We start from the raw sequence: 25,515 nt of genomic DNA, 5'->3' as shown, positions 1-25,515 counted from the left end.
TATATATATATATATATATATGTATATATCTGTCCTTATCTTTATTAAGAGACTCTAAGCGTTTTTGGCCATACCAATTTACCTTCGAACCACGTTTTCGTAATTTGCATTGTTACTAATCACAGAAACTAAGTAGTTGAAGCTAATGTAATCATCTTATACCCATGTAAACAGCTGTTAGTGGTACCACCATTATCTTTGTCTTGCTTTTATTCTTTTTTAGTAATTCGCAATATCAACTTTTACTTCTCATTCAAACTATAAACGATATTAAAAATCATACCTGTAAAATAATAATAAATGTCCAAAAGGCTAAAAAGGATTCACTTTCCGTGTTGCCACTAAGTCTGCAACCGATGGCTCCCAACACACACATAAATATTAAAATAAAAACACACCAAATAACGTCTTGGTTCATTTGTTTCTCTACAGAAGATCGCTTATATCTAGGTCCACCATTGTTTAACATCGCTTTAGTTTCGTGACCTGGAACAAATAAGTGTAATTTAAAGTCCGGATTATATGAATTTTGCTTCTTTGCTTATAATTTAGAATTTTCAGAATGCAGTGGCGAGAATTTCTTGGTGCAGTAACCTAACCTAATAAAGAAGTGACATACCAAAATAATCTTATGATTTGAAATAAGTCAAATTGTTGAAGATAGGCACAAAAAAGATAGAAATAAGAATGTTATGTTATTCACTTTCATAATCAGAGCCACTGTTGATGTTGGTGAAATGATTAAAATCAATCCTCAACTCTGCAGTAATTACATCATTTTCCAAGTACTTATTTTCGACCTTGACAAAATGTTCACACAATTTCTTCCAGTTATGTACAGTTACTTTGGCAAATTTCTGTTCCGCCAACACTTTTACAGCTCCTAATGTAAAATTAGGTAACAACATTGATTTATAATTTCATTTTTTATTTGCGACCAAAAACATGTCTATAGGGTTTAAGTGTGGATGATATGATGGAAGTTGTAAGGAAATGTCTTCATTCTTGCAGTAACTTGTCAAATTTATATTGAATATGATATTGTACAAATAGTATCTTTTTTTCTGTCAATTAAGTTAACATATCCGCTGTTTTAAAATTACTGGTAGGTGCTCTACAAATTTGTACATTATGGTATGGAGCATTGTCAGTGACCCCAACAGATCATACAGGCAAATTTGGGATTAACTGTTCATTTAACTATTTTTCGTAATTATCTCTATTTATGTTACCATGATAATCTCCCGACTTGGCACCTAAAAAATCATCTTCCTTTTGAAATCCTTGAACAATCCCTTGCCATTATCGTCTGACCAGCTGTTTGGCCTATTGTGTCCTGCAAGTACATAGGTATCACCAACATATACAATTGGTTTACCTTCATTTCTGTACTATTTAATGTTGTCTAAATACTTCTCTACTACTACTTTTCTGTTGCAGTTGCAACTTATGTAGAGATCAAAGTAAAAAGACCAATTAAAGAGAAGAAATCAAATAAAGGCAGTCCTGTGAAATTGCGGGAATGAGAAAGGTAGAAAAGCTGTTGCTTCTGTTGAGAAGAAGAAGCAATTGAACTAATATCTTCGAAATAATAAAAACAAATAATGTTTAGATAATATATAGCTGCACGACTGCTGCAAGCAATCTTCAGTGGACATTGAATACCTGAGTTGTCGATGCTCCCCCATGTTGAGCCACATAGTTCGTGGATGATGTTGTTTATTACCTTTTAAATATTAGTAATAGAAAGTATATATAATATTAACTCTCAGAAAAAATAATGAACATGTTAAGAAACGTAATAATATAGACTTAGTCGATTTTATAGAAAAGAAAGATGGTCAGAAAAGCGACCTCAAGATACTGAATAATCTTAAACAATGGAGTTGCACATAATGAGAAGGAAGAGAGGAAGATCTCAACGATCCTTTAGGGACGGAGTAGATGACGCAATGAAAGGAAGAAAGATGGAGACTGACAGGATAGAAGGAGTTGAAATATAAATGAAAATATAATGAAAATTGGTCTGAAAGTCTTGTTTATCCAGAAAATATAATACCAAAGCTAAAGCAAAAAATATAAGAATCTATACGATCCAGAGGATTGTACTCCTGATCATATATAGTAGAACTTGATACCAGGGATGGTGAAGCAAAGAAATAGAAACTAGCCAAATATAGAGCAAAATTTTTTAATCAGATTAGATTTATCCGAAATCGCAATAACAAAATACTAGTTCATAAAAACAATGTCAGAAAGTGATGGAAAAGTAGTTGAACAGTTAATTAACTAAAGAATTTGACAGAAAACCAGCAAAGCTAACGGAACAGCAGTGGTCCAGCAAAGTAACAAACAAGTTACTCAAATACTTAAAATAAGGAAGTTAAAGAAATAAAGCTAAAGAAGTTGAACCAGATGATATCACTCCGGAAATTTGAAAAGCTTTAGCGAAGATAAGAATAAATTGGCTAATTGGTTTCTGGAACCGCCATTCTGTGGTGATTGTCTTAAAGTATACTGATGATGTAGTGTAAATAGGAAACACTGAATGACATTTACAAAAAACTGGAAGAGTGGAGACAAGCTATTGAGTAAAAAGGTTTAAAACTTAGTAGGAGAAAACCTGTAGGATATTATTACAAATAAAATGATAACTTTGGATGCTGGAATGATTTTAAAAAGTACTAGTTTCATGTACGTAGGTTTGGGAAGGCAAGGCGAATGATAGTGATGTATTACATTAGATAATCTTGAAAGATTTACAGGATACTGATGAAAAATTGCATAGTATTAACATTTTATAGGAATACGATAATTAAAATTAGAAATACTCCCTAACATAGACTCCTTCGAAATAAAACAAGCTATGGCACAACTAAGGAACAATAAGGCTCCGGGCTCAGATGGAATACTTGTAGAAATGTTGAAGGAGGAGAGTGAAATTATTCTCGAAGAATTGAAAAAATTTTTCAACGAATGTTTTCACAGAGGAGAACTCCCAGATGATTGTTTGACAATACTTCTCTTCAAACAAAGAGACAGGGAAGATCTAAATAACTATAGAAAAATCTCCCTGCTGTCCCAAATGTACAAACTGTTTATGAAAGTAATAACTAACAGGTTAACGTCAAAGCTCGACAGCTATCAACCGGTAGAGCAGGCAGGATTCCGAAAGGATTACAGTACAGCGGATCATCTTCTTACAATCAGAACGCTAATAGAGAAAGCCAATGAATATCACTTACACATTGAATTCATTGATTATGAAAAGGCATTCGACTCCATAGAACTTTGGGCAATGATGACGCGACTATTTCAAGCTTCGGAAAAAGTAGGTCTTAAGATGAACTTGGAAAAAACAATAATAATGACAAATACACCGAACATTAGAGAAATAACGTTGAACGCCATAAATTTAGAAACAGTAAGCGAATACATCTACCTGGGACAGATAATAAAAATTAACAAAGAGAATCAAACTGCCGAAATTATCAGAAGAATAAAGTTAGGTAGGCAGAATTTGGAAAACTGAGTTGGATCTTAAAAAGTACTAAAATAGAACAATATTTGAAAACCAGAATTTACGATCAGTGTATCCTCCCTATACTCACGTATGGTTCACAGGCGTGGACACTCACCAAGTCTAATATAGATAAAATAGTAAAGGCACAAGGAGCCATGGAAAGATCAATGCTCGGGGTGAGACTTACAAACAAAAAAACAAACAAATTGATTAGAAGCAAAACCAAAGTAAAAGAGGCAGGAGAACATGCTGTCAAATTAAAATAGAGCTTCGCAGTACACAATGCCCAACTGAAGGATAAAAGATGGAACCACGAAATACAACAATGGAGACCGTGATTAGGAAAGAGAAGCAGAGGAAGACCACAAATGAGATGGACTGATGACATTAAGAAGATCGGAGGACACAACTGGAAGCAAGTGGTGCAAAATAGAAAACACTGGATTGATTTGGGGGAGGCCTATGGCAGGATTACTTAAAGCTAAAGAAGAAGAAGATAATTAAAACAACTCCCGTATTGATAGTAATACTAAGAAAAGAAAACTTACCTGCGTAAACAACAATTCCTTCTACAAAGTCAGTATTTTTTAAAAGGCACTCTCTTAATAATAAATTATCAGTTCCAACTGGTACTCTACTTCCATTTGGGTGTACTATCGCACCATGGAATCTATAAATTTTTGTAGTAGGCGCTTCCACTTCGATTGAGCTCCGAAATTTACTAGGTTCAAAGACACTTTGCTGAAAAGAAAATATTATATTAAAAACAACAAGAAATTTGAACAAAATAAGTTTAATCAATAATTATAGAGTTCTTAATCTACGATATGTAACTCTTTACCCATTTAGACCCATAGCAACACATTGAATGCAATTGTTTTTACATGTATACGGAAGTTTTTTTATAAATTGCGAATAGTATTGTGGAAAGAAAGATTTAGCAATTTAGAAAAAAAAAATTTCACGCACAAAATATAATTCGAAACATTGTTAAAAGTAACAAAATAACTATAGAAATTATTACAAAAGAGGTATATTCTTTAAAAAATGCTTTAAAATATTTAGTTATTACTGTTTTATCTTCTTCTTCTTATGGTGCCTATCCGTTACGGATGTTGGACACTAACATGGCTATTCTGACTTTGTTGACTGCTGCCCTGAAAAGTCCGGTAGTGGTTAAGTTAAACCATTTTCACAGGTTATGCATCCAGGATATTCTTCTTCGTCCTGGACCTCTTTTCCCATGCAATTGACCTTGAAGTATGGTCCGAAGTAGGTCATATCGTTGTTCATTGCGCATTATATGGCCCCGGTATTCTAGTTTGCGACGTTTTATAGTTACTCTGTCTATCCAGGAAATCCTCAACATGAGTCTATAGCACCACATCTCAAATGCTTGTAGTCTCTTCGGTGATGCTTCAGTTAAGGTCCATGACTCCACGCCATATAAAAGAACAGAGAATACGTAGCATTTTAGTAAACGAACTTTTATTTCCAATTTTATATCGTGGATGTTAAAGATTTTTTTTTTTTTATTTAGACGAAAGCTGATCTTGCCTTCTCGATCCTTATCTTAATTTCCGTCGATTGGTCCCACCGTTCATTTAAGCTTGCACCCAGATAACAAAAGTTGGTGAATTGTGTTATAAGTTGTTGGTTAACTAGTAATGGACGAGGTGGTATCCTATTTTTGCTTATAACCATGTATTTGGTTTTTTTGATGTTAAAATCAAGCCCAAACCTGCTACTTACTTCTGCCACCCTGGAGACCTTCAAGACTGCCTGCAAAAATGACAGTATCATCAGCGTATCTTATGTTGTTCAATCGTTCTCCGTTTATAAGTATTCCCTCGTCTATGTCCGTTAGCGCTAGGTTCATAATGTGCTCTGAATATGTATTGAACAATAACGAGGACAATATACATCCCTGTGACTGATAAAACAATTGTTTTATCATTCACAAGATATTTTCACAGCTTAGGACATAAAGTAATAATATTCCAAACGTAAAATTTATTTGTTTTTAGAAAATAATGTCGTTTCGGGACTTTGAATATAGCAACCGTGGGACAATAAGTATAATATATAGAATTGACTAATTTCTTGTGTAAATCTGACTGATAAACACGTGGTGTTAGTTATTTTGTCTTTCGTATGCTCGGCTAATCAGTTTGCTTGCTTTATGTTAGTTATACGGTGTCTATAAAATAAAATAATTATTAAAGGAGAATAACAAACATTTAATGTTATAAACGCCACATTTGTTATTTTTATTTCAATTTCTTTTGATTTTATCATTAATTAACTTTAACTTTCATTTTACTATTTTTGTTCTAAAAATAGTTGGCGTCCAATTCTTATCTAAATTCTTAAATCAACTAAATATCCTATTTAATATTTATTTTTCATCTTCAATCTTCATTTATTTCAGTTATAATTCCTGTATTTGACTCCAGTCGGTTTTATGTCACAGACATGGAACATATAAATTTATATGCCTCACTTCAATGGACAGTATATCTGTCAGTTGACAACTCTGCACTGCCATGTCACACTTCAATTCTGAAGAAAGGAAAATATTCTTTATCTATAAAAAGGCATGCTTCAGTTCAAAATTCATTCACATATTAAATCTTTTCTTGGGGTAAGTTACAGTCCTTGCTCAATTTATTAGACTCACTTCAAATTCTAGTTTTCTGTGTTTTATTATCAATTATAATTATAACTATGACATAACACACATAACACAATTGATAGTAGTAACCTTTTTGCATATTTATTAAACAAAAACAAAGTAAATTATTCCAATATTTTACTATACCATAATATTTTGTTAAGCCACCCTTGACTTTAAGCAGTGCAGCCACTCTCCTAGGCATGCTGTTTATGCATTTTCCTGCGATTTCTTTTAAATTTCCGGTGTGATTCCAATGGAAAATGATTCTTTCTATCAAGTGATAATTATTTCCTTGGCTAACTCCCTTTTTAGGCACTCCCCCTTTCATATTTCTGCCCTGGACGTCTTTGGACAAACTGATCCTTATCATCCATAATTTAAAATGAAGCAAACCTGTCCATGTGAATGTCAATTACAAAGTACGAAAATAAAGTGATTTGTAATAATTTAGTCGAAGCAATGTAGTCGAAGTAGCACAAAATCTGTTAGAGGTCTTGGTTCTCGTTCATCCTTACTATTTACCCCGCGTTTGAATAATGTGGGCCATTTGATTAAAAGCAATACTGAAAACTGGAGAAGGCGTTATAGGCTATGTAAAAGTACAACTGTTTTTATGTGTAAAAAATGTAATACACCATTGCATCCAAATTGTTTTTAAAGATTAGCACAAGTGAAAATACAATATATAGTTCCAATGTTGCGTTAACGCAACGTTAAAAAATGGACACATTTTAAAGTAGATGACTGCAAAGTGGTATTGCCAATATTTTTGAAATGCGTTCCTGGGACGACTTTATTAACGAAATTAAAATTTGATCGTGTAGTCCAGTGATTCCCAACCTGGGGGCGATCGCCCCCCGGAGGGCGGTTTGAGATATTCAGGGGGGCGATAGAGCGAAGAGGGCGATATGGGGGGCGACAGAGAAAAGGGGGCGATAAGAGGGACGTTTAGCACCCGGAAAACGAGAAATGGGTAATTGAGAAAAATAAGAAAAGAGAACAAAAATACAATACTTTCGATCGGATATCCATAGGATAATAAAAAGTAAATATATGTATACCAATGCAGGTAATAATAACACAAACATCTCGTCTAGTCACAGAGAGCTATGAATCATAATACAATTTAATTCTATACATTATCGTTATAATTATACATTATAACGAATTCTGCATTCTCCTTTGATCGAGCTTTCGTATTGTGCGATCATCCGCACAAAAGAGAAAGAGAGAGAAGTGGAATAAGAATGATGAGAAGTACGTTTGTCGGTTGTCGTCACTTCAAATGTGGACTCTTTCGTTCCCTAGTTTTGTAGTGTGGTATATAAAGTTGTTTTGTTTCAACTGACAGTCATTGTGTTCAGTGAATTGTTATTTTAATAAAGATACTATGATTTGGTTGTGACACTGTTAAGTCTGTCTTTCAATTCGGACATAACCACTTATCTTATCGAACACGAGGCGTCACAATATTAGAATCATTATTAGTCACAATGTTAGAATTCGGACAGAGACGTCGACGCGTGGCAATATAATTATTTATTGAGAATTGCGAGATAGTGTTTTTATGCTTTGCCTTCTCAATAAGGTGTAATTAATTACTCTTTTGTTTTGCTCTCAAAATGTCAGCACCTAAAAAAAAGTGCCGGCAGTACTCAACGGAGAATTTGACATATGGATTCATTGAATTGCCAGGAAATAAGAATCTACCATTGTGTCTCATTTGTGCAAAATCTTTGTCAAACGAAGCCGTGAAGCCGTCTCGGCTTATGGATCACTTGAAGAGGACAGTGAAGATGTTCTCTGCAACAAATTAAAAAGCAGAGAGTTTACTGTGCAACTTGACGAGAGTACCCTGAGAGCACAGCTTTGCTGCTGTCATATGTACGATTCATTGACGACAATGGAGAAATGGCCGAGGAAATGCTGTTTGTTAGAAGTCAGATTACTGATACAAAAGGATCTTTCATATTTGAGGTCGTTAAGAGATTTTTTGAGGAAAAAGAGGTTCCCTTATTAAATATGATCACCTGTGCTACTGACGGTGTAGCACATCTGAAACAAGCAGTACCTGGAATTTTGTGTGTTCACTGCGTCATTCACAGAGAGCATTTGGCTGCCAAGAATTTGAGTGGGAGGTTACACGATTCTCTTCGACTTGTCATAGATGCGGTAAATAAAATTAAAGCAAAACCAAAGAATGATCGAATATTTCGTACACTTTGTGAAGAAAATGATGTGATATTTAATACATTACTACTACATAGGGAAGTCCGCTGGCTTTCTAAAGGCAATTGCTTAAGGCGGTTCTTCAGTCTCATCGATACTGTTATTGAATTTCTTAATACTACTGACCCCACACTGAGTACATAACTACAAGAGAAGCGAAATGACATCGCTTATTTATCAGATTTTTTTCAAAAATTAAATGAAATGAACCTGCAACTACAGGGGAAGAACATTAATATGGCCAAAGCGAAGGAAGTAGTCGGAGCATTAATTGACAAACTATCTATTTTTGAAGAAAATATGCAGAGAAGAGATCTGACCTTCTTGTGGTGATTCTGAGGATCTTCAAACATACTGCCTCCACCTTCAAACACTGAAAGAAGATCTGCAGTCCCGATTCCAAGATTTGACTAGTCTGACTAATTTGACTAATCAAATTATTATTATTGGCATTCCCCACAACATATCTCGCGGAGAAAGATTTTAGTTCTGTGTGTATATTGAAAAACAGACAAAAAAATAGGCTCGACATAATAGAAAGAGGGGATTTGAGGTTGTTATTAAACAACATTGAGCCAGACATAAAGAGATTATGTGAGGGACACCATGCCCAAGGAAGCCATTAACAATTCTTTTACACACATATAACCATTTATCATTTTACGAAATGTAAAAATAAATAAATATGGATACTTACCTTTTGTATAGACTCATTATTTGTTTCAATTTAATTGGGTGGGGGAGGGGGGGCGATTGTAGTATTCATAACTGGTGAAACTTGTCTAAGAGGGCGATCATGGGAAAAAGGTTGGGAACCACTGGTGTAGTCTAAAGGAACATTGCTTCCGTAATATTTACCCAGCTTTGCTTTTGTTTTCTTCGCCATTTAATTACTCAAATAATAATTTTTAATGAGTGAAAAAAAATGTTTTTCCCCATATGCGTCACTTTCCCAAACACAACTTTATGTCCGTCAAAAATATACTAATGGCTGAGTCGCGATACAATTTGACATCTATCCCTCATAGAACTAATTCTTTAAGGTGACTTATCAAACCACCAAATATATAAAACATGTTTAAAATTCTAAAAATATTTCGTATTTTTTATGCAGGAAAACGAATACAATACTGACAAATTGTTCTTCCAATTATGTTTGTTTTTGATTAGATTTGTGTATTTTTGGATATTACAAGGTTTATTTTTTTATAGCTCACGATTGATGTATAAATTAAACAAATAAATTATTCGTCCAAAGGTATTGAGAAAATACTTTCCTAAAAGAAAACGCAAACAAATGACTATACATGAACTATTTGTATACCATAAATAAATAATAGAATATTGTTACTGTATTACCGTAGGTAACAGCGAGTGATCAAATAAATTATTATACGAATAATTTATTTCAGCTCTAATCGTAATCATTCAGAAATTTGAAAGTCATAACTTAAAAAAAATTCGTCGAAAATATGTTTCACGATTTTCACAAAAAATGTTTGTTTAAGCCACGACAAATATTTTCGTAGCCCGGCAGTTTTCTTTATTGATTATTTTTTTATGTGAACACGCGAATTGTAAGTGTGAACATTTAAAAACGCCGGCAGTAAATTCAGAGAGAAAATTTGTAAGAGCGAATAGAAAAAGGAACGACATATGAGTATAGTCCCTTTTGGGTTATTTGATATTGAAAACCACTAATTGACCACAGAAATTAGCAAATAATTTCTGAGTTACTATCAACAAGTCCTCACAGACACTTCGTCTAAGGACTAGCAACCCCAGTGGATTCGTACGGTGCCAAGTGATGAATTGCTCTTATAACTTAAACATCATAGTTTTTAATTATCAAAGATGTAACTAAAAGTGAATCAAACTACATTTAAAGGATTTTCACCAACATATTTCGTGGCTTCAAACATGTAAATCCAGATAGCACTGATGATGGAATCGTTATTCCGAAAACGTTCTGTGATTTGCCCGTTAGGGTTTTTATTAATATACCTTTTATACAGGAAATTTTTTAAATAAAAAAAATTATAATATAGACAAATGATTTTCTGTTTAATTCTCGGACTTGTTGAAACAGTATAATAGATACTACTTATCAAATTCTTTTATTGCAATGACACGTTTACCCACACTATTGATAAAAATGCAAATACCACACGGCCTTTGATAAGTTAAAATTCAGTAAAATGTTTATCAAGCGACCGTGAAAATGTTTCAATGTAATTGAATGTTGAAATATTAATTTTTTTAAATTGCAAAAGAAACGTATAATTTTAAAATAATTTTAAATGAATAATTGTTGAATCGCATAATAATTTATTCGTCTTTGTGTGGGTCTGTTACAAAACTTCACAGTGTTTCTTTTACGTACCCAGGCTCAGTCTGGCACATATGGCAGCATGGCTTTATGATCTAATAGATTCCTTTTTAAAGGTTTATTTTTTTTAATAAAATTTTACTTGATCTTAACTTTATTTGATAAGACATTTACGAGGGTGGATTGATAAAAAACTAGCCTTTGATAGTAAAAACAAGTTTTTGCAATTAATCGATTTGTTTCAATGATGTTCCAATTTTTTTATCCCAACTGAATAGTATTGTTGCTCGAGCTCTTTAAAATAGGCCGAACTTTCAGCGACGACTTCATCATTTGTTGCGAAACGGCGTCCTCCGAGCCATTTTTTTAAGTTTGGAAACAGGAAAAAATCGCTGGCGGCAAGATTTGGGGAATACGGTGGGTGTTCAACCAATTCATAGCCCAATTCGTGTAATTTTGCTATGGCGACGGCCGATCGGCGAGCCGCTGCATTGTCTTGGTGAAAGAGCAGTTTTTTGTGTTCCAATCCGGCCTGTTTTCGACGCAATTCGGCATCGAATCGATCCAATAATGCTGCATAGTACTCACCATTGATTGTTTGTCCTTTTTCCAAGTAGTCGATGTTGATGATGCCCTTCACATCTCAGAAAACAGTCGCCATCACTTTGCCGGCCGAATGTGCACTCTTTGCCTTCTTCGGCGGCCCTTCGCCGCGTTTGCGCCACTGTTTCGACTGTTCTTTGGTTTCCGGTGTGTAATAATGCACCCAGGTTTCATCAACGATGATAAATCGGCGAAAAAAATCCTTCGGATCGCGCCGTATCATCGCCAAAAGCGTCTCCGAAGTGGTCATACGTTTTTGCATTTGATCGATTGTCAGCAAACGCGGCACCCATCGCTCGGATAGCTTTTTAATGTCCAAATGATGGTGAATGATGTTGTGTACGCGTTCGTAGGAAATTTCCGGCGTGGTGACTTCATTTGGCCTCCCGGGACGCTCATAATCAAAAACACTCGTACGACCACGACCAAATTCAGCTTTCCAAAATTTTACTGTTGCTAACGAAGGTGCAACTTCACCATAAACTTCGTCCAGGTCGGCTTTGATTTGCACATTTGTTTTACCCTTTTTGTGGAGGAACTTAATCACCGAACGATACTCGACTTTTTCTATTTCTCCGAAAACACAAAATTTGCTTGCTTTTGACGGCTGTAAAAACCAAACTAATTGTTTTTAAAACTTAAAATTTTGACAGACGTCATGTCATGAATGGCAAATGTCAACACCGAAACCAATTCGGTATCAAATAGCGCCATCTATCAAAGGCTAGTTTAATATCAATATATCCTCGTAGGTACAAACTACTTGTGAGACCACATGCTGAACAATTTTCCGTGTTTTCCAATATTCGCTTCTTATGTTTATATATATATGTTTATATTCTTATGTGTATATAGAATTATTAAAAATTGTACAATACCAGTATAATCCTAAAGTTAAAAAACAAATTTTATATAAAATATGTGACATATAAGATAAAATCATTTAATAAACTTAACATAGTCAATGAGTTTTCTTAAAAATAAAAAGATGTGGTAAATATTTGATAATAGTTTGGTACCTTATTAACATCACTATTTTTCAGTACATTTTAGATTTCATTGAACTATAACTATTAGTTCTATAAATATGTATCTGGTTAATTGATCTAGTGAAATGTTCATGCAGATCCGAATTACAAAAAACAAATTCATCACAATAAGATGAAGCCAGATTATTTAGGATATTAGGAATTATAAGTCATTGACAGATAATGAAGCCGTTAACAGATAACCACTCTAAAGTACTCAGCATTTAAGTAGTTATAGTTATAGTTAAAAAGAGTGTTAGTTGACAACAAAGTAAAATCGTGCGCATGTTATAATGTATTACTTCTATATTATAGCAACTGTATTCGTTCATAAGTCTGAGAAACAATAAAGGAATGAGAGCGGATAAATTTACGTTTCCGAGTTACAGAAGAATTACATTACTGAATATGGCATAATATAAAGTTCTCTCTAGTCTACTACAAAGAAGATTGTTGTATATGCGGAAGAGCTATAATTAGAGAGTCAATGTGGTTACTGTCCTGTACATCAGATCTTTCTTATGAGTCAAACAATGGAGTTTGATGTAGAATTGCATATGTTATTTCTAAGCAAGTGAGTCCATTGGTATAAATATAAACAAGGGGAAAAACAAATGTTCGAGAATGTCCGTTAATCAAACTACAAGACACAAATCAGAACGTTAACTTTGCGGATTTTAACTTCGAAGGAATTACTAGCAATTAGGATCCCAGCTGATCTTGTAACACAACAAACGATGGAGAGTGTTTGAGGCATACAAAATAAACGAGGCCACGGTGCTCAGAATCGGGATCGATGTGGGTGTGGTTTTTGGATCATTCTTAATAGCACATAAACAAAAGAAAAATTGAAAAGAAGAAAAATTAGGAGATGACATCTTCTTCTTCTTCTTGTAGTGCCTATTTGTTTCGGATGTTGGCGACCATCATGGCAATTTGTATTTTGCAAACTGCTGCTCTGAAACTGGTTGTTGTGTTGAACCATGTACGTAGATTTTTCAGCCAGGAAATTCGTCGCCTTCCTGGTCCTCGTTTTCCTTCTACTTTTCCTTGTAAAATTAAATGCAGCAACCCATATCTTTCGCTGTTCCTCATGATGTGACCGGGTATTCGATTTTGGCGGTTTTTATTGTGATTAACAACTCTCTTCCTTTTTGCACTCTTAAATAAATAAATTGCTAATAATTCTTAGATCATTATTAGATCTCAGATTATTCCAATGTTTGTTAATATCTCCATCAGCTTGTCGTGCTTTACTGTATCAAACGATTTATGGTAATCAATGAAGCATTCATAAATATCGCAATTCACAGATGATAGCTACTAGAGCTAAACCAGAAATATGGTATAAATAAAAAAAAGAAAAATCATAAATAATTTTCCAAAAAGAGAGCCACTTTGTCTTTTCTTCGAGAGACAAAGAAAACTTTTTAAAACCAAAATCCTAGTACATGTTAAAGGCAGATGAGTCCTCTCTTCGACTGTTTGAAAGAATAGAGGAAGATAAGGAGTAGACGTAGAGTAGACACGATAACTGCAGGACGTAAAAGAGAATTTAAGAGCGATATACACCAGTCAATGTGGAAGAGAGTAACACGCAGCAAGGGTTATAGCCTCGAGAATGATGAAAGTAGGTTGAACCTCTCAAAATATTAGAATATCATCATAGATTTTTGGATCGATATTTCCACATTGGAGTCGAACATGATCTAACAAAATAAATAGAATAGACTTTAAACAGTTCAACCACGCCATTGAACGTTTCTAGCGATTGCATATTTCAAGGTGTACCATAGTGTTATGTTAGCTGCCTGCCTCTCAAACATTAGCACTGAGTTTAATGACCTCCGACCTTCTAGAAGATACGAGTAAAAGCAATCACAAAAAAAGGAAAGAACGACCCAGACAAAGATGGTACAGGAAGATCTCAGAAAAGAGGAAATTGATGGTAGGGAAGAAAGAGCAACAAACAGGAATGCATACAGAAGAATAGTAGGTCAATTTAGTAGGCAAGGAGCATGTTTGGACAAAAAGACATCACACTTATACATGTTTTGTAACATTTTCTTCTTCTTTAAGTTTCGTCTCTCGATCGGAGGTTCGATATCATCATCACTATCTTTACTCTATCTACTGCTGCTCTGAAGAGTTCTATAGAACTGCATTTAAACCAGTCCCTTAAATGTTTCAACCATGACACTCTCCTTCTTCCTATACTCCTTCCTCATCTTATCTTTCCCCGTATTATCAGTTTTAGCAGTTCATATCGCTGTCTTCTCATTACGTGTCCCAGATATTGTTACTTTCTTATTTTTATTGTGTTTATTATTTCGCATTCTTTGCCCATTTCTCGCAATACTTCCGTGTTAGTTTTCTTCTGTGTTCATGCTATTCTAAGCATCCTCCTGTAACACCACATTTCAAAGGACTGTAACTTATTTATGTGTTCTTGCTTTAATGTCCAGTTTTCAAGTCCATATTGCAGTATCGAAAACACGTAGCATCTCAGTGCTCTTACTCTCAGTTCTAGTCTAAGGTCTTTGTTGCAGAGAATTGTTTTCATTTTTACAAACGCATTTCTTGCTATTTCTTTATTGATTGATTGATTATTCATTATTGTCTGAAATTTAGGTTTCTAGGTATTTGTATTTATCAACTCTTTCTATCGGCACATTTCCCAAATGTATGTTTGTTGGTATATTTGTTTTCTTTGTTATTATCATGTATTTGGTCTTTTTTATATTCATTTTTAGTCCATATTTTTCACAGAAATTGTTTGTTTTGTTTAGCAGTAATTGGAGTTGTTCAGCAGAGCTTGCCATAATCACGGTGTCATCTGCATATCTTATGTTGTTATTAGATCTTCCGTTAATTATTATTCCTTGGCTTTGAGATAGTAATGCTTCTTCAAAAATGGCTACACTATATGCATTAAATAGTAATGGGGACATAATACATCCCTGCCTAACTCCTCTCCTGATTTCAATTTCTGGACTGGGTTCGTTATCTATAACGATTTGTGCTCTTTGATTCCAGTAGAGGTTTGTTATTATTCGTAAGTCTCTATGGTCTATGTTTTTTGTCTTTAGAATTTGGACTAATTTTTCGTGTCTTACTTTGTCAAATGCTTTTTCAAAATCAACGTAACAAATTTGTAATATATAGGTATTATATTAATTGTATTTTATCCCTAGACATTCAAGGCCAATTGAGCTTTATAAATAAATAACTGAAGGAGTAATTAGGAAATCAAAGATTATAGCTTTTAGCAAAAACCGAAAATCATCCAGTAAGCAAGCATGATAGGTGAGGATAAGTGTGTGGACCTTTCCACAGTGTGAAAAGTTTACTGACCCTTGTAAATACAGTCTACAGTTTAGTGCGGTTTTATTTAATGTACTTAATAAATTATCTAATCAATGTGGCAGATCTTACCTTTTCAACGAGACCTCGAACAACTTGCCTCTGTTTGAGGTTCGTTTCTCCATCCAAATGTCCGGTATCGATGTAACATAGGCCGCTAGCATCACTCGAACGAAGTACCAAGATATCCGCCGGTACGACTTCATTATTCGATAAATGTATTAAATCGCCTACTCTCACTTCCTTCCACAATACTTTCTTATAACGACAGGCTTCACTAAAAAAGAAACATTAGGTTAATAAAACATATTTAAAACAAATTTGAAGACTTTTAGTAAATTCTCTAGTCTACATGAATGGTCAACTTATTAAAAAATCTAACATCAATGTCAACATGAAAATGTATATTCATGAAAAATAGTTAGATTGACATTCAAGCTAAGATAAAAAATATGCAAAATATACTCATACAAGTTTTTACAAAAAATATGTATTTAAATGTATAAAGAAGTTTGTAGTCTAGTCTACCACTAGTAAAAATGAGGTATAACCTCCCATTTCTTTGAAGATACATAAAATTAACACAAATGAAATAGCTCTTGGCACAATTCTTTTTTCTGATGAATCAACATTTACATTGAACGGAGAGGTAAACCAAAAAAAGTTGAATGTTTGGGCAGGTATTATAGGAGATCATATTATTGGTCCTATATTTGTAGATGGTAATTTGACAGCGGAAAATATTTAAGCATGCTAAGAGACCATGATCTTCCTCAGTTGGCTAACTTATACCCCAATTCAATAGATCCGACCCTACAGCATGAAACTGTCTGGTTCCAGCAGGACGGTGCAACACCCCATTATGCTTTAATGGTTAGAAATTACTTGAATGAAATCTTCTTAAATAAATGGATTGGACAAAGGGATACTATTGAGTGGCCAGCTAGGTCGCCAGATCTTACGCCTTTGGATTTTTTTCTGTGGGGTTATCTCAAGAACAAAGTATATGCAACACAACCAACTAGCATTGAAGACCTCAAAGAAAAGGTAACTACAGAAATACGGAATATTTCACCTCAAACTTTAAACAAAGTTCGAGACGAGTTTTATAGGAGACTGTGTTATAGCCAACAACAAGGTGGAGAACATTTTTAGCATTTATTTTATTGTAATCCAATCAATTACCTCGGGTATTCTATGAATTAATTGTCTTGAAGAAAATTATACTTAATTTAAAAATTTCACCTTGTATTATTCATAATATACCCTACATGATATAGTTCGTTGAGATCAGGTTGTTAAGGAGCTTTTAAAAACATAAAAATATACAGGGCGTTTCATTTAAAATACAGATTATGGACTATGCCAGACTTGCGTGGATCACCCTGTACATTCAAATTTATGTTTAAAAAGCGCACATTTAAATTTAAAGGTCGTGGCATATTATCGTGCACGTTGCGTTTCCAGCACATAGCGTTTAGTTTCCGAAAAATATAATTTAAATGGTTTTAAATATGAACAACGCACACTGTTCGGAACATAGGTCGTAACCGGTTGGTAAGGATAATGTGCATTAGATGTCCGTCGTTCTCCCCTTGTTGTTTATTTAGGAACTTGTTTGATTTTGATACAGAGTATTTAAAAAAATAATTTTCGAGGCTATTTTGTCATTTATGCATGTGTTTTTATTGCTTTGTTTATACCTCTTCCTTTTAAAAATACTTTTTGGTTTGATATGTATGGCTTCGTTAAATGTAGTATTTTGTTTTTTAACTGAAGGTGAAATTAAATTTAAAACATATTTAAACTGAATCCTATTCATTCTAAAATAATTGTTAAACCTATTAATGATTATTAAATTCCTAATTGTTTATCACTTCCGTGATTAATTGTCACAAAGCAATAAAAAAAACACGCATAAATGACAAAATAGCCTCAAAAATTATTTTTTTTAAATACTCTGTATCACAATCAAACAAAGACCTAAATAAACAACAAGCCGAAAACGACGGGTATCTATCTAATTAACATTATCCTTACAAACCGGTTACGACTCGTTACGCAGCCGTCGACATCAGTAAAATATTGTTTTCGAATATACTGAACGGAAACGTTAAGTGTCTGAAACGCAATGTTCCGGACAGTGTGCGTTGTTCATATTTAAAACCATTTAAATTATATGTTTCGGAAACGCTATGTGCTGGAAACGCAACGTGCACGATAATATGCCACGACCTTAAAAGTTAAGGTATCTCAACGTTTTTTATTATTTTCTAAAATAAGGACACAAACAATTTTATTCCATAAGTGGTTTCCACACTGTATATTATTCATACATACTTTCATTTTACATGTTTAATTTTTAATTTTTTATTCTAAATAAATATAAAATATTTGATAATCTGATTTCTACCTGATCCCACACCTTAGCTATAAAAGAATGTACCTTAAACTGGCAATGTACAGTTCGTCAAAGTTAGCTCTGTCTTTCAGTTTAAACTCTAGCGATGCGAAAAATAAACAGAGAACGCATTCGGAGTAAAGAAGATAGCAAATGCGTTTGGATTTTAAAATTATTTTATTGTGGAACTACGACTGGGGGAGGGTCAATTGAACTCAATAGGTATTGAAATTTAAATAATTAGGAGTAATTATTCCACGTAATATTATGTGATGAAAATTATCGATTTTTATTGTTTTTAAAGATGAAATATATTATAAAAAATTGATATTTAGATATCAAATTATTAATAAAATCATTTCAACATAATTTAACATGTTTGAAAACTAAAAGCAATAAAAAAGTTCACATACAGATATTGCACAAAATTGCAAAGAAATACATAGCTAAGTAATTCTAGGTATGTCCTTAACAAAACAAGAGAAAGTAAACTGACTGTTAGAAAATTTATAATATATAAATGGTCATTTAATTTTATAATCAAGTTAATCTTCCAAAACCAGAATTTTATTAATAACATAACTAGTTCATTTTTAAATTAAAAAACCATCTCCGTCGACCATCATGTTTTTTTATATGATCATTTTAGCATTGTATACATCATATTACAATAGTTCAATACCTTAAATATCTGGATCAGAACTCGAATCTGTATCTTCTAGATCATCTATCACTGTCAGCGTCATCGTTGTCATCATCATTATCATCCAAGTTAATTATCACTTTCTCCGTAACTAAGTCCACTGCCGGTGCGCTTTTCATAAAAAACTGTTCTGCCTGTTTGGCATTTTCACACCGTGATTTCCATTCATCCTCTGAAAATGTCTCAAAAAATTGATTACATAAAACCTCCACATCTTTAAAGTTAAAACTTACATTCTGTTGTGCAACATAGTTTTTCATGGATGCCCAAACTAACTCAATGGGGTTTAACTCGGGATGGTAAGGTGGTAGTCTTAATACCGAATGTCCATTTTCCTCTAGAAGTTTATCTATTTCATATGATTTATGATAACGTTGATAAAATTTTGCTAAAGTGTATAGCTCGGCTCTTAACATATCATCTGTAAATGGTATATTTCTTTTTCTTATCCACTCTTTTATTTCATCTTTTTTTGATGCAGTCGTTCTATTTTTTTCACTTTGAACATTGTGGTATGGGGCATTATCAATCACTAATACACTTTGTGCTGGTAAGTTCGGTATCAACATTTCCACTAGCTACTTTTTATAATTTTGAAAGTTCATCTGACTATGGTAATCACCAGTTTTTAAATTTGATTTAAATTTTAAATAGGAATTTTTTATGAACCCCATTTCTCCCCCTGCATGAACTATTATTAACCTCTGTCCCTTAGAGATAGGCTTACGCAAACCATCGTGAGAATTATCATTCCAACTTTTATTGAATGTGTGATGTGGATGTATGTTTCATCCATGTATACTATAGGATGATTTTCGTTTCTGTAACTCTTAATACTTCGCAAAAAAGCTATCCTTTTTTATTGGATGTCAGGTTTTTCCATAAGCAATTTTTTCTTTGTCTGAGTTTTTCGCCAACAGAAACCAATTTTATGTAATACTTTTCGTAAACTTCCATACGATCCTGTGTAATTAATTCTATTGACAAATTTTCTGGGTATGCCTCTCAACGTAGGAACTTTTTTTCGTGGACGTGAAAACTTATTACAAATCTCCGAAGAATTTCCTTACCCATATTATTCAACTTAGTTTTGGTCGCACTTTTTTGTCTTTTAATATTAGGTGTATGGAACGAATCACTTTCACCATCTTCAACTGATCTCATTTCATTTGAAATTTGCTTTACAAAACCAACACTAACACCAGTTGCGCGCGAAACACGTTCTTGAATTTTCGTTAGTTCTATTATCGGATGTTTAGCCTCCGCTTCTCGTCTCATAAAATATATCACATTTGCTATAATTTCAAGAGATTGACCACTCAAAACTTTACGATGAACTTTTGATTTAAATTCCATTGTAACGGAACCGGATTAATAAGTCCTACACCAGTGTAATTGATATGCGTCTGATCTGTTTGCTTCTGCTAACAAAATTGAACTGAGTATATTCGGGCTACTGACGGATCCTCCCCTCCAAATTTATATTCTTATCAAAACTCAGAGACATTGCAATTCGTGACGAGCTGTAACTTTTTAGCTACAAATTCAAAAGTCACTTTCTTTTAGTTTTATGAGTTTTATTTGTATTGCTTATCGTTTGTGGTGCCAAACTGACACCATAAATCAAATTTCATATATTTTTATATATTTTGAAACACATTGCCAGATACAGGATTAATTTTAATAAACAATGGAAATATGAATTTAAGACAAAAATGCTATCTTGGTTCCTATTAGGAAGGTCATAGAAGGTTATTTTTTTAAGATTGGCGTCCGGTTCCACCAACGTGATCTAAGTAAAATCTTACCTAAGTTTTGATTAGTCAAAAAAATTTCTTAGTTGTAATTTACGTTCCACCATACAAGTTTTTACTTAACTTAACCAAGAAAAAACTGAAGTTCTCAGAAATACCAACTTTGCAAAATTGTCAGAAATTCTTAAATTGTTCACTCGTTATTAATGCAGAAACAACAAAAAAAGAAGAAAAAGAAGAACATTTGTATCATTTTTGATGCTGTCTTTAATTCAATGTCATTTCAACATTTTATTTATTGTGAATGTAAGTGGTGACCTGTTTTCTTGTGTATTTTGATATTTTATTTTGTAGCTAGTGTTAAATAAATATAATAGTTTAAACTATAGTACACACTATATTCTATATATACACGATAAACTATACACTTCGGTGGACTTTACAACAACAAAAATGGGTGTGGTAGTCCAGTGGGACTGCCGGTAGAAGTCATACTTCTGCGTTCACCGTTACAAATTTACATGGGAGTCAATCTGCACAATCATTACATATGTAATGCTATAGGTAAGAGAGAGCAGAAAGAGAAAAAGAATTAGGTATATAGGTATATGGTGCATCGTTTGCTGTATATAAACATTTGACCTGTAATAGGAGTATAGTAAATGAAGGATTGAATCAATATTTTAATGAAAATATATATTTTTATTTTCATATATGTATAAAAGGAGATGAATGCAAAAAATTTTTTTACACATACCCTGCAGTAAAATTCATTGTTTATTTTGTTATTAATAAAAAAATACAATACAATACACTGCAACATAATTCAATATAATAATACAATACAAATTAAAATGCAATATTCATAAGTATTTACAAATGACAATATACATAACTTACTTACGCATATGTTTAATTTACCATGATAATAATATTAATAAAAAAATAATAATATTAATAAATATTAAATATATTTACAAAATGAATATTTTTATTCCCGAGAGAGAAAGAGAGAGAAAATATATCTTCTGTCTCTCTCTTACCTATATCTTACATATATAATGATTTTGCCGATTCACTCCCGTACAAATTTCCAACGTTGAACGCGCGTATAGAAGTATAACTTGTTTGTGGAAGATAAAAATAAAAAACCAACAACTCGGATTATGTTTAATAATTTTTATTTTATTTTAAAATTTAGCATTTCTGCGTATATAACATATATTTAATAAGATTAACGTGATGTTTTTAAATATTTCAAAAATAAAAAAGGAAATTCATATTTTGATTAGAACTCACATATACCAGCGTAAGAACCAAACACGTAAAAAATTTGCCAATTAGACATCACACTAACGTATTTTAAAATTGACAGTTCTCGGTCATAAAGTGATTTATTGTAATTATTATTTTGCAATCTAATAATAAAATAATTATGAAGATTTAATAAATAATACAAAACATACCACATAAATAATAATATTAATATATATTATATTATATGTATAATATTAAATATATATACAAAAGAAACATTTTTATTCTCGAGAGGGAAAGAGAGGAAAGATATCTTCTGTCTCTCTCTTACTCATATCTTACATATGTAATGATTTCACTCCCATGCAAATTTCCAACGTCGAGCGCGCGTATAGAAGTATAACTTCAAAAATATAAAAATAAAAATCCTATCAACACAAAAGCATCTACGTACGCTATATATACACTATAAACTATTATAATACTATATACTACTTTTATACTATAGATTACTATACTACTATATTACGATATACTATACTAGAGATTAAATAAGAATATAAAAATAAAAAATCAAATTATACCGAAAAAATTCGAGTTAACCTAACATCGACGATCGACAGAAGAACTTACCTCACTTATGTGCCAATATATGACAGAAGATGAATTTCAATGCATGCTTTCAAGTTAAAATTTAATATAAAATATGACGATATAATATTATATATAAATATGACGACTTAAGCAATAAAATTGCTTAAGTCGTCATAGTAGGTGACTTAAGCTTAAGCAAAAATATTTTTACTTAAGTATGTAAATATTTTTAGTTGGTGGAACAAAACTCAACGGACTTAAGTGAAAATTATTTCTTAAGATCAAATTTTCACTTAAATCGCGTTGGTTTAACTAGGCGACTATCTTTTTAGTGAGCCTGCTTACAAGCGCGTGACATAAAAAATATCAAAGTTATTATAATTTATTTCATTTATTTATAAATGTATAAAACCTTTTTCAAACGGTTTTTTAAATAATAATTTTGATAAAATATTTATTTTTTTTAATATATAATAATTGAATCCTCAAAGAATCGATTGCGATCTGCTAAATTCCTCTAGAGTCACTGTTTGGAAAATTACAGTTGTTTAAATAATCGATCTCCGGGATAAACAAATTGAATTACTTACAAACTGTTTGGTCGATTTACCTGAGATTTAGCACACAATAACTCATTAATTGCCATAATTTCAAGTAGTTATATTACATGCAATTATGCAAAAAATAAATTTATTAACATTTATAAATTACTGCAAAAATAAGGGTTTTTTGCAAGTATCTCGGTCAATTATTTATGTATTTTAATTCAGAAAAAGACTTTTTTAAGATGTACAACTTTTATTTGAACCATTTTTCTCTAAAATGTATATAAGAAACGTTTTATAACAAAAAAAAAAGTTTTTTTCACTTTTTCTATATCTTTTAGAACCTTTAGAATCTTGTATAAGATTTTTAAGTGTTTTTCTTTACTGATCTATACAATCATTCGTTAATATCGTTTATATGAAATCTTCTTTCTCGGAACCCGTAATTTTGATCGATTAATCTCTCATTAAAATGAATATCGATAAATTTATCCAAATACTTCAGGCGTTCGATAATACATTAAACTTGAGGACCTACATCCGCTTGTGTACGAAGAGGACTTTATTAAGATTAGGACATATTTTTAATTCAAATACAACTTCAGTCAGCCGATACTACCTTACACGTTATCGTAATTAAAACGATAAGCAGTAACCTTAAAAAGTTAACAACTCTTCACTTGCCATTAATTATGAATATGAATAACATAAATACCGTTAATAAATCGCCAGCCTTACTTTCCATTTTTGTTACGTGGTTAACCGCAATTAGCATTGGCTGGCTAACTGCTGGCACGTCGAAAGACTACCCGATATCTACCAAGGAACTGTTACTTTCTTTCAATGAGCGTTATCGTTTCCTAAAAGTGTAGTAAACTAGGTCAAAACAATAATGCAGAGTAAAATCAACTACGTTTTTAGGTCACGAGAATTACCGCAACTTTTTTATACGTACGAAACAGTTTATTAGCGTTATAATAGCAAGTCAGGATTTCACCGAAATTTTCTGGTTTAATAAGAAAATTTATTCTTATAACTGTAAAACTAAGAAAGTTTTTCTTGATTTATCGGTTATTGCAGAGCTTTGTAAACTTTAATTCAAGACAACGCTATGAACAGTAAAATCGGGCACGAATCCAGAAAGATAAGAGAGGCTTCTACGCATTATAAGATATCTTCTATTGATTGACGTTGACGTTGGCGATTACTACGGCTAGATATACTGAATTCAAATGCGCTATCAAGATCATCGAAGATCCAAATGTAAAGAAGACTCATTAGATCAGTCGTAACATACGGCTCAAAAACATAACAAAACAAAACGAACTCTTATTACGGTTTTGAACGCTCAAGTCGCACAGGCAGCGAAGACCCACGAAGGGTTGTGAAACTACACAGCGAGATAGATAAAGAAAGAGAGAAAGAGAGAGAAAGTGTGAGAGGGAGGGCAGAGGGAGAAGGGTGAGAGAGACAGGGGCGTGAGAAAGAGGGTAAAGAGAAAATCAAATATTCTCACCTGAAGTTTTTTAGACTTTTTTAACGTTTTAGAGTGTTCTTCAATTTTTGATGTCTTTTAACCTTGAATCAAAGCAACAAGTACCTAAATGAGGTAGATAATTGTACAGTCCGGATATTTACTGTTGGGAAAGCACATTTAAAGTTGGATAACAAACTACAATAAACACCCATTATTTTCCAGATAACTTTTTATCCGGTAATTTATTTGGCAAATAAATATTTCTTAGGTGGCGCTAGGTGTTTAAATCTAAACTAACATAAAGCTTTAAATTAGTTTGTATATTGAATCTTATTTTAAAATTATTACAACCAATATTTTTGGCAATCTTGCGAAAAAATTTAAATGTCACACGTTGTTAGTTCAGATTTCTTTCCTAGGTGGCGTAGTTACCTTACTGGACAAACGGTGTGACTTGTCGTCCTAGCCTTTTATATAGCTAGATGTTAAGTATAAAACGTTTTTTATTCCCTAATTAATCCAGTCTGAAGGTTTTCTGCTTCTTTTTATTGTGAAGGCAGATTTTAGCGGTTACCACGTTGCTTCCTTAAAAATCTCCTTAGATACGCCCATGGCCCAAATTAAAATGTAAGCGGTCGCTGTGGGTCCACTGTGGCTGTGGTTTGGTTGGCAGTTGGGGTCAAGACTCGATAGTGCTTAGCAGCTTTGCACATCTCTGGTGGCGAATTGGGGACCGATTTGAGAAGTGAGCGTTTTTTTGACATTTGTCGAAATTTTAGTTAATACTATCATTAAATATTAAAGCAACTCAATCTCGTTTTATACTTGCCATCTGCTATTTGTTTAATTGTAATTTGGTTAAATGGCAAGAAGTTTAGTAAAATGGTAAGTTGGCCAAAGGCAGAACTCATGGTTGAAGAATCTACGTGATTAATGCAGATCGATTGATTTGTTTAGAGCAGCAAGCTCAAAAATAAAAATAGCCATTAAGATTGCCAACCTCCGTAGGGAGACGGTACTCTAAGAAGAAGA

At 32.8% G+C, this 25,515-nt stretch overlaps 1 protein-coding gene across 3 annotated transcripts in view; it reads right to left on the bottom strand.

The window, feature by feature from the left end:
- Positions 1 to 25,515, bottom strand: part of LOC140437615 (phospholipid-transporting ATPase VD) — a 181,842-nt gene that overhangs the window by 26,908 nt on the left and 129,419 nt on the right. For all 3 annotated transcript variants that reach the window (XM_072527224.1, XM_072527225.1, XM_072527226.1), the window contains exons 4-6: positions 15,825 to 16,029; positions 4,072 to 4,264; positions 284 to 486 (exon numbers count right to left, since the gene is read on the bottom strand). In XM_072527224.1, coding sequence (XP_072383325.1) covers positions 284 to 486; positions 4,072 to 4,264; positions 15,825 to 16,029 — 601 coding nt within the window. The remainder of the gene's footprint in view (positions 1 to 283; positions 487 to 4,071; positions 4,265 to 15,824; positions 16,030 to 25,515) is intronic.

This window comes from Diabrotica undecimpunctata, chromosome 3, assembly GCF_040954645.1.
Source record: "Diabrotica undecimpunctata isolate CICGRU chromosome 3, icDiaUnde3, whole genome shotgun sequence".
Lineage (NCBI taxonomy): Eukaryota > Metazoa > Arthropoda > Insecta > Coleoptera > Chrysomelidae > Diabrotica > Diabrotica undecimpunctata.
Note: the sequence above shows the minus strand (reverse complement) of the source record. Positions and strands in the feature narration are given on the sequence as shown.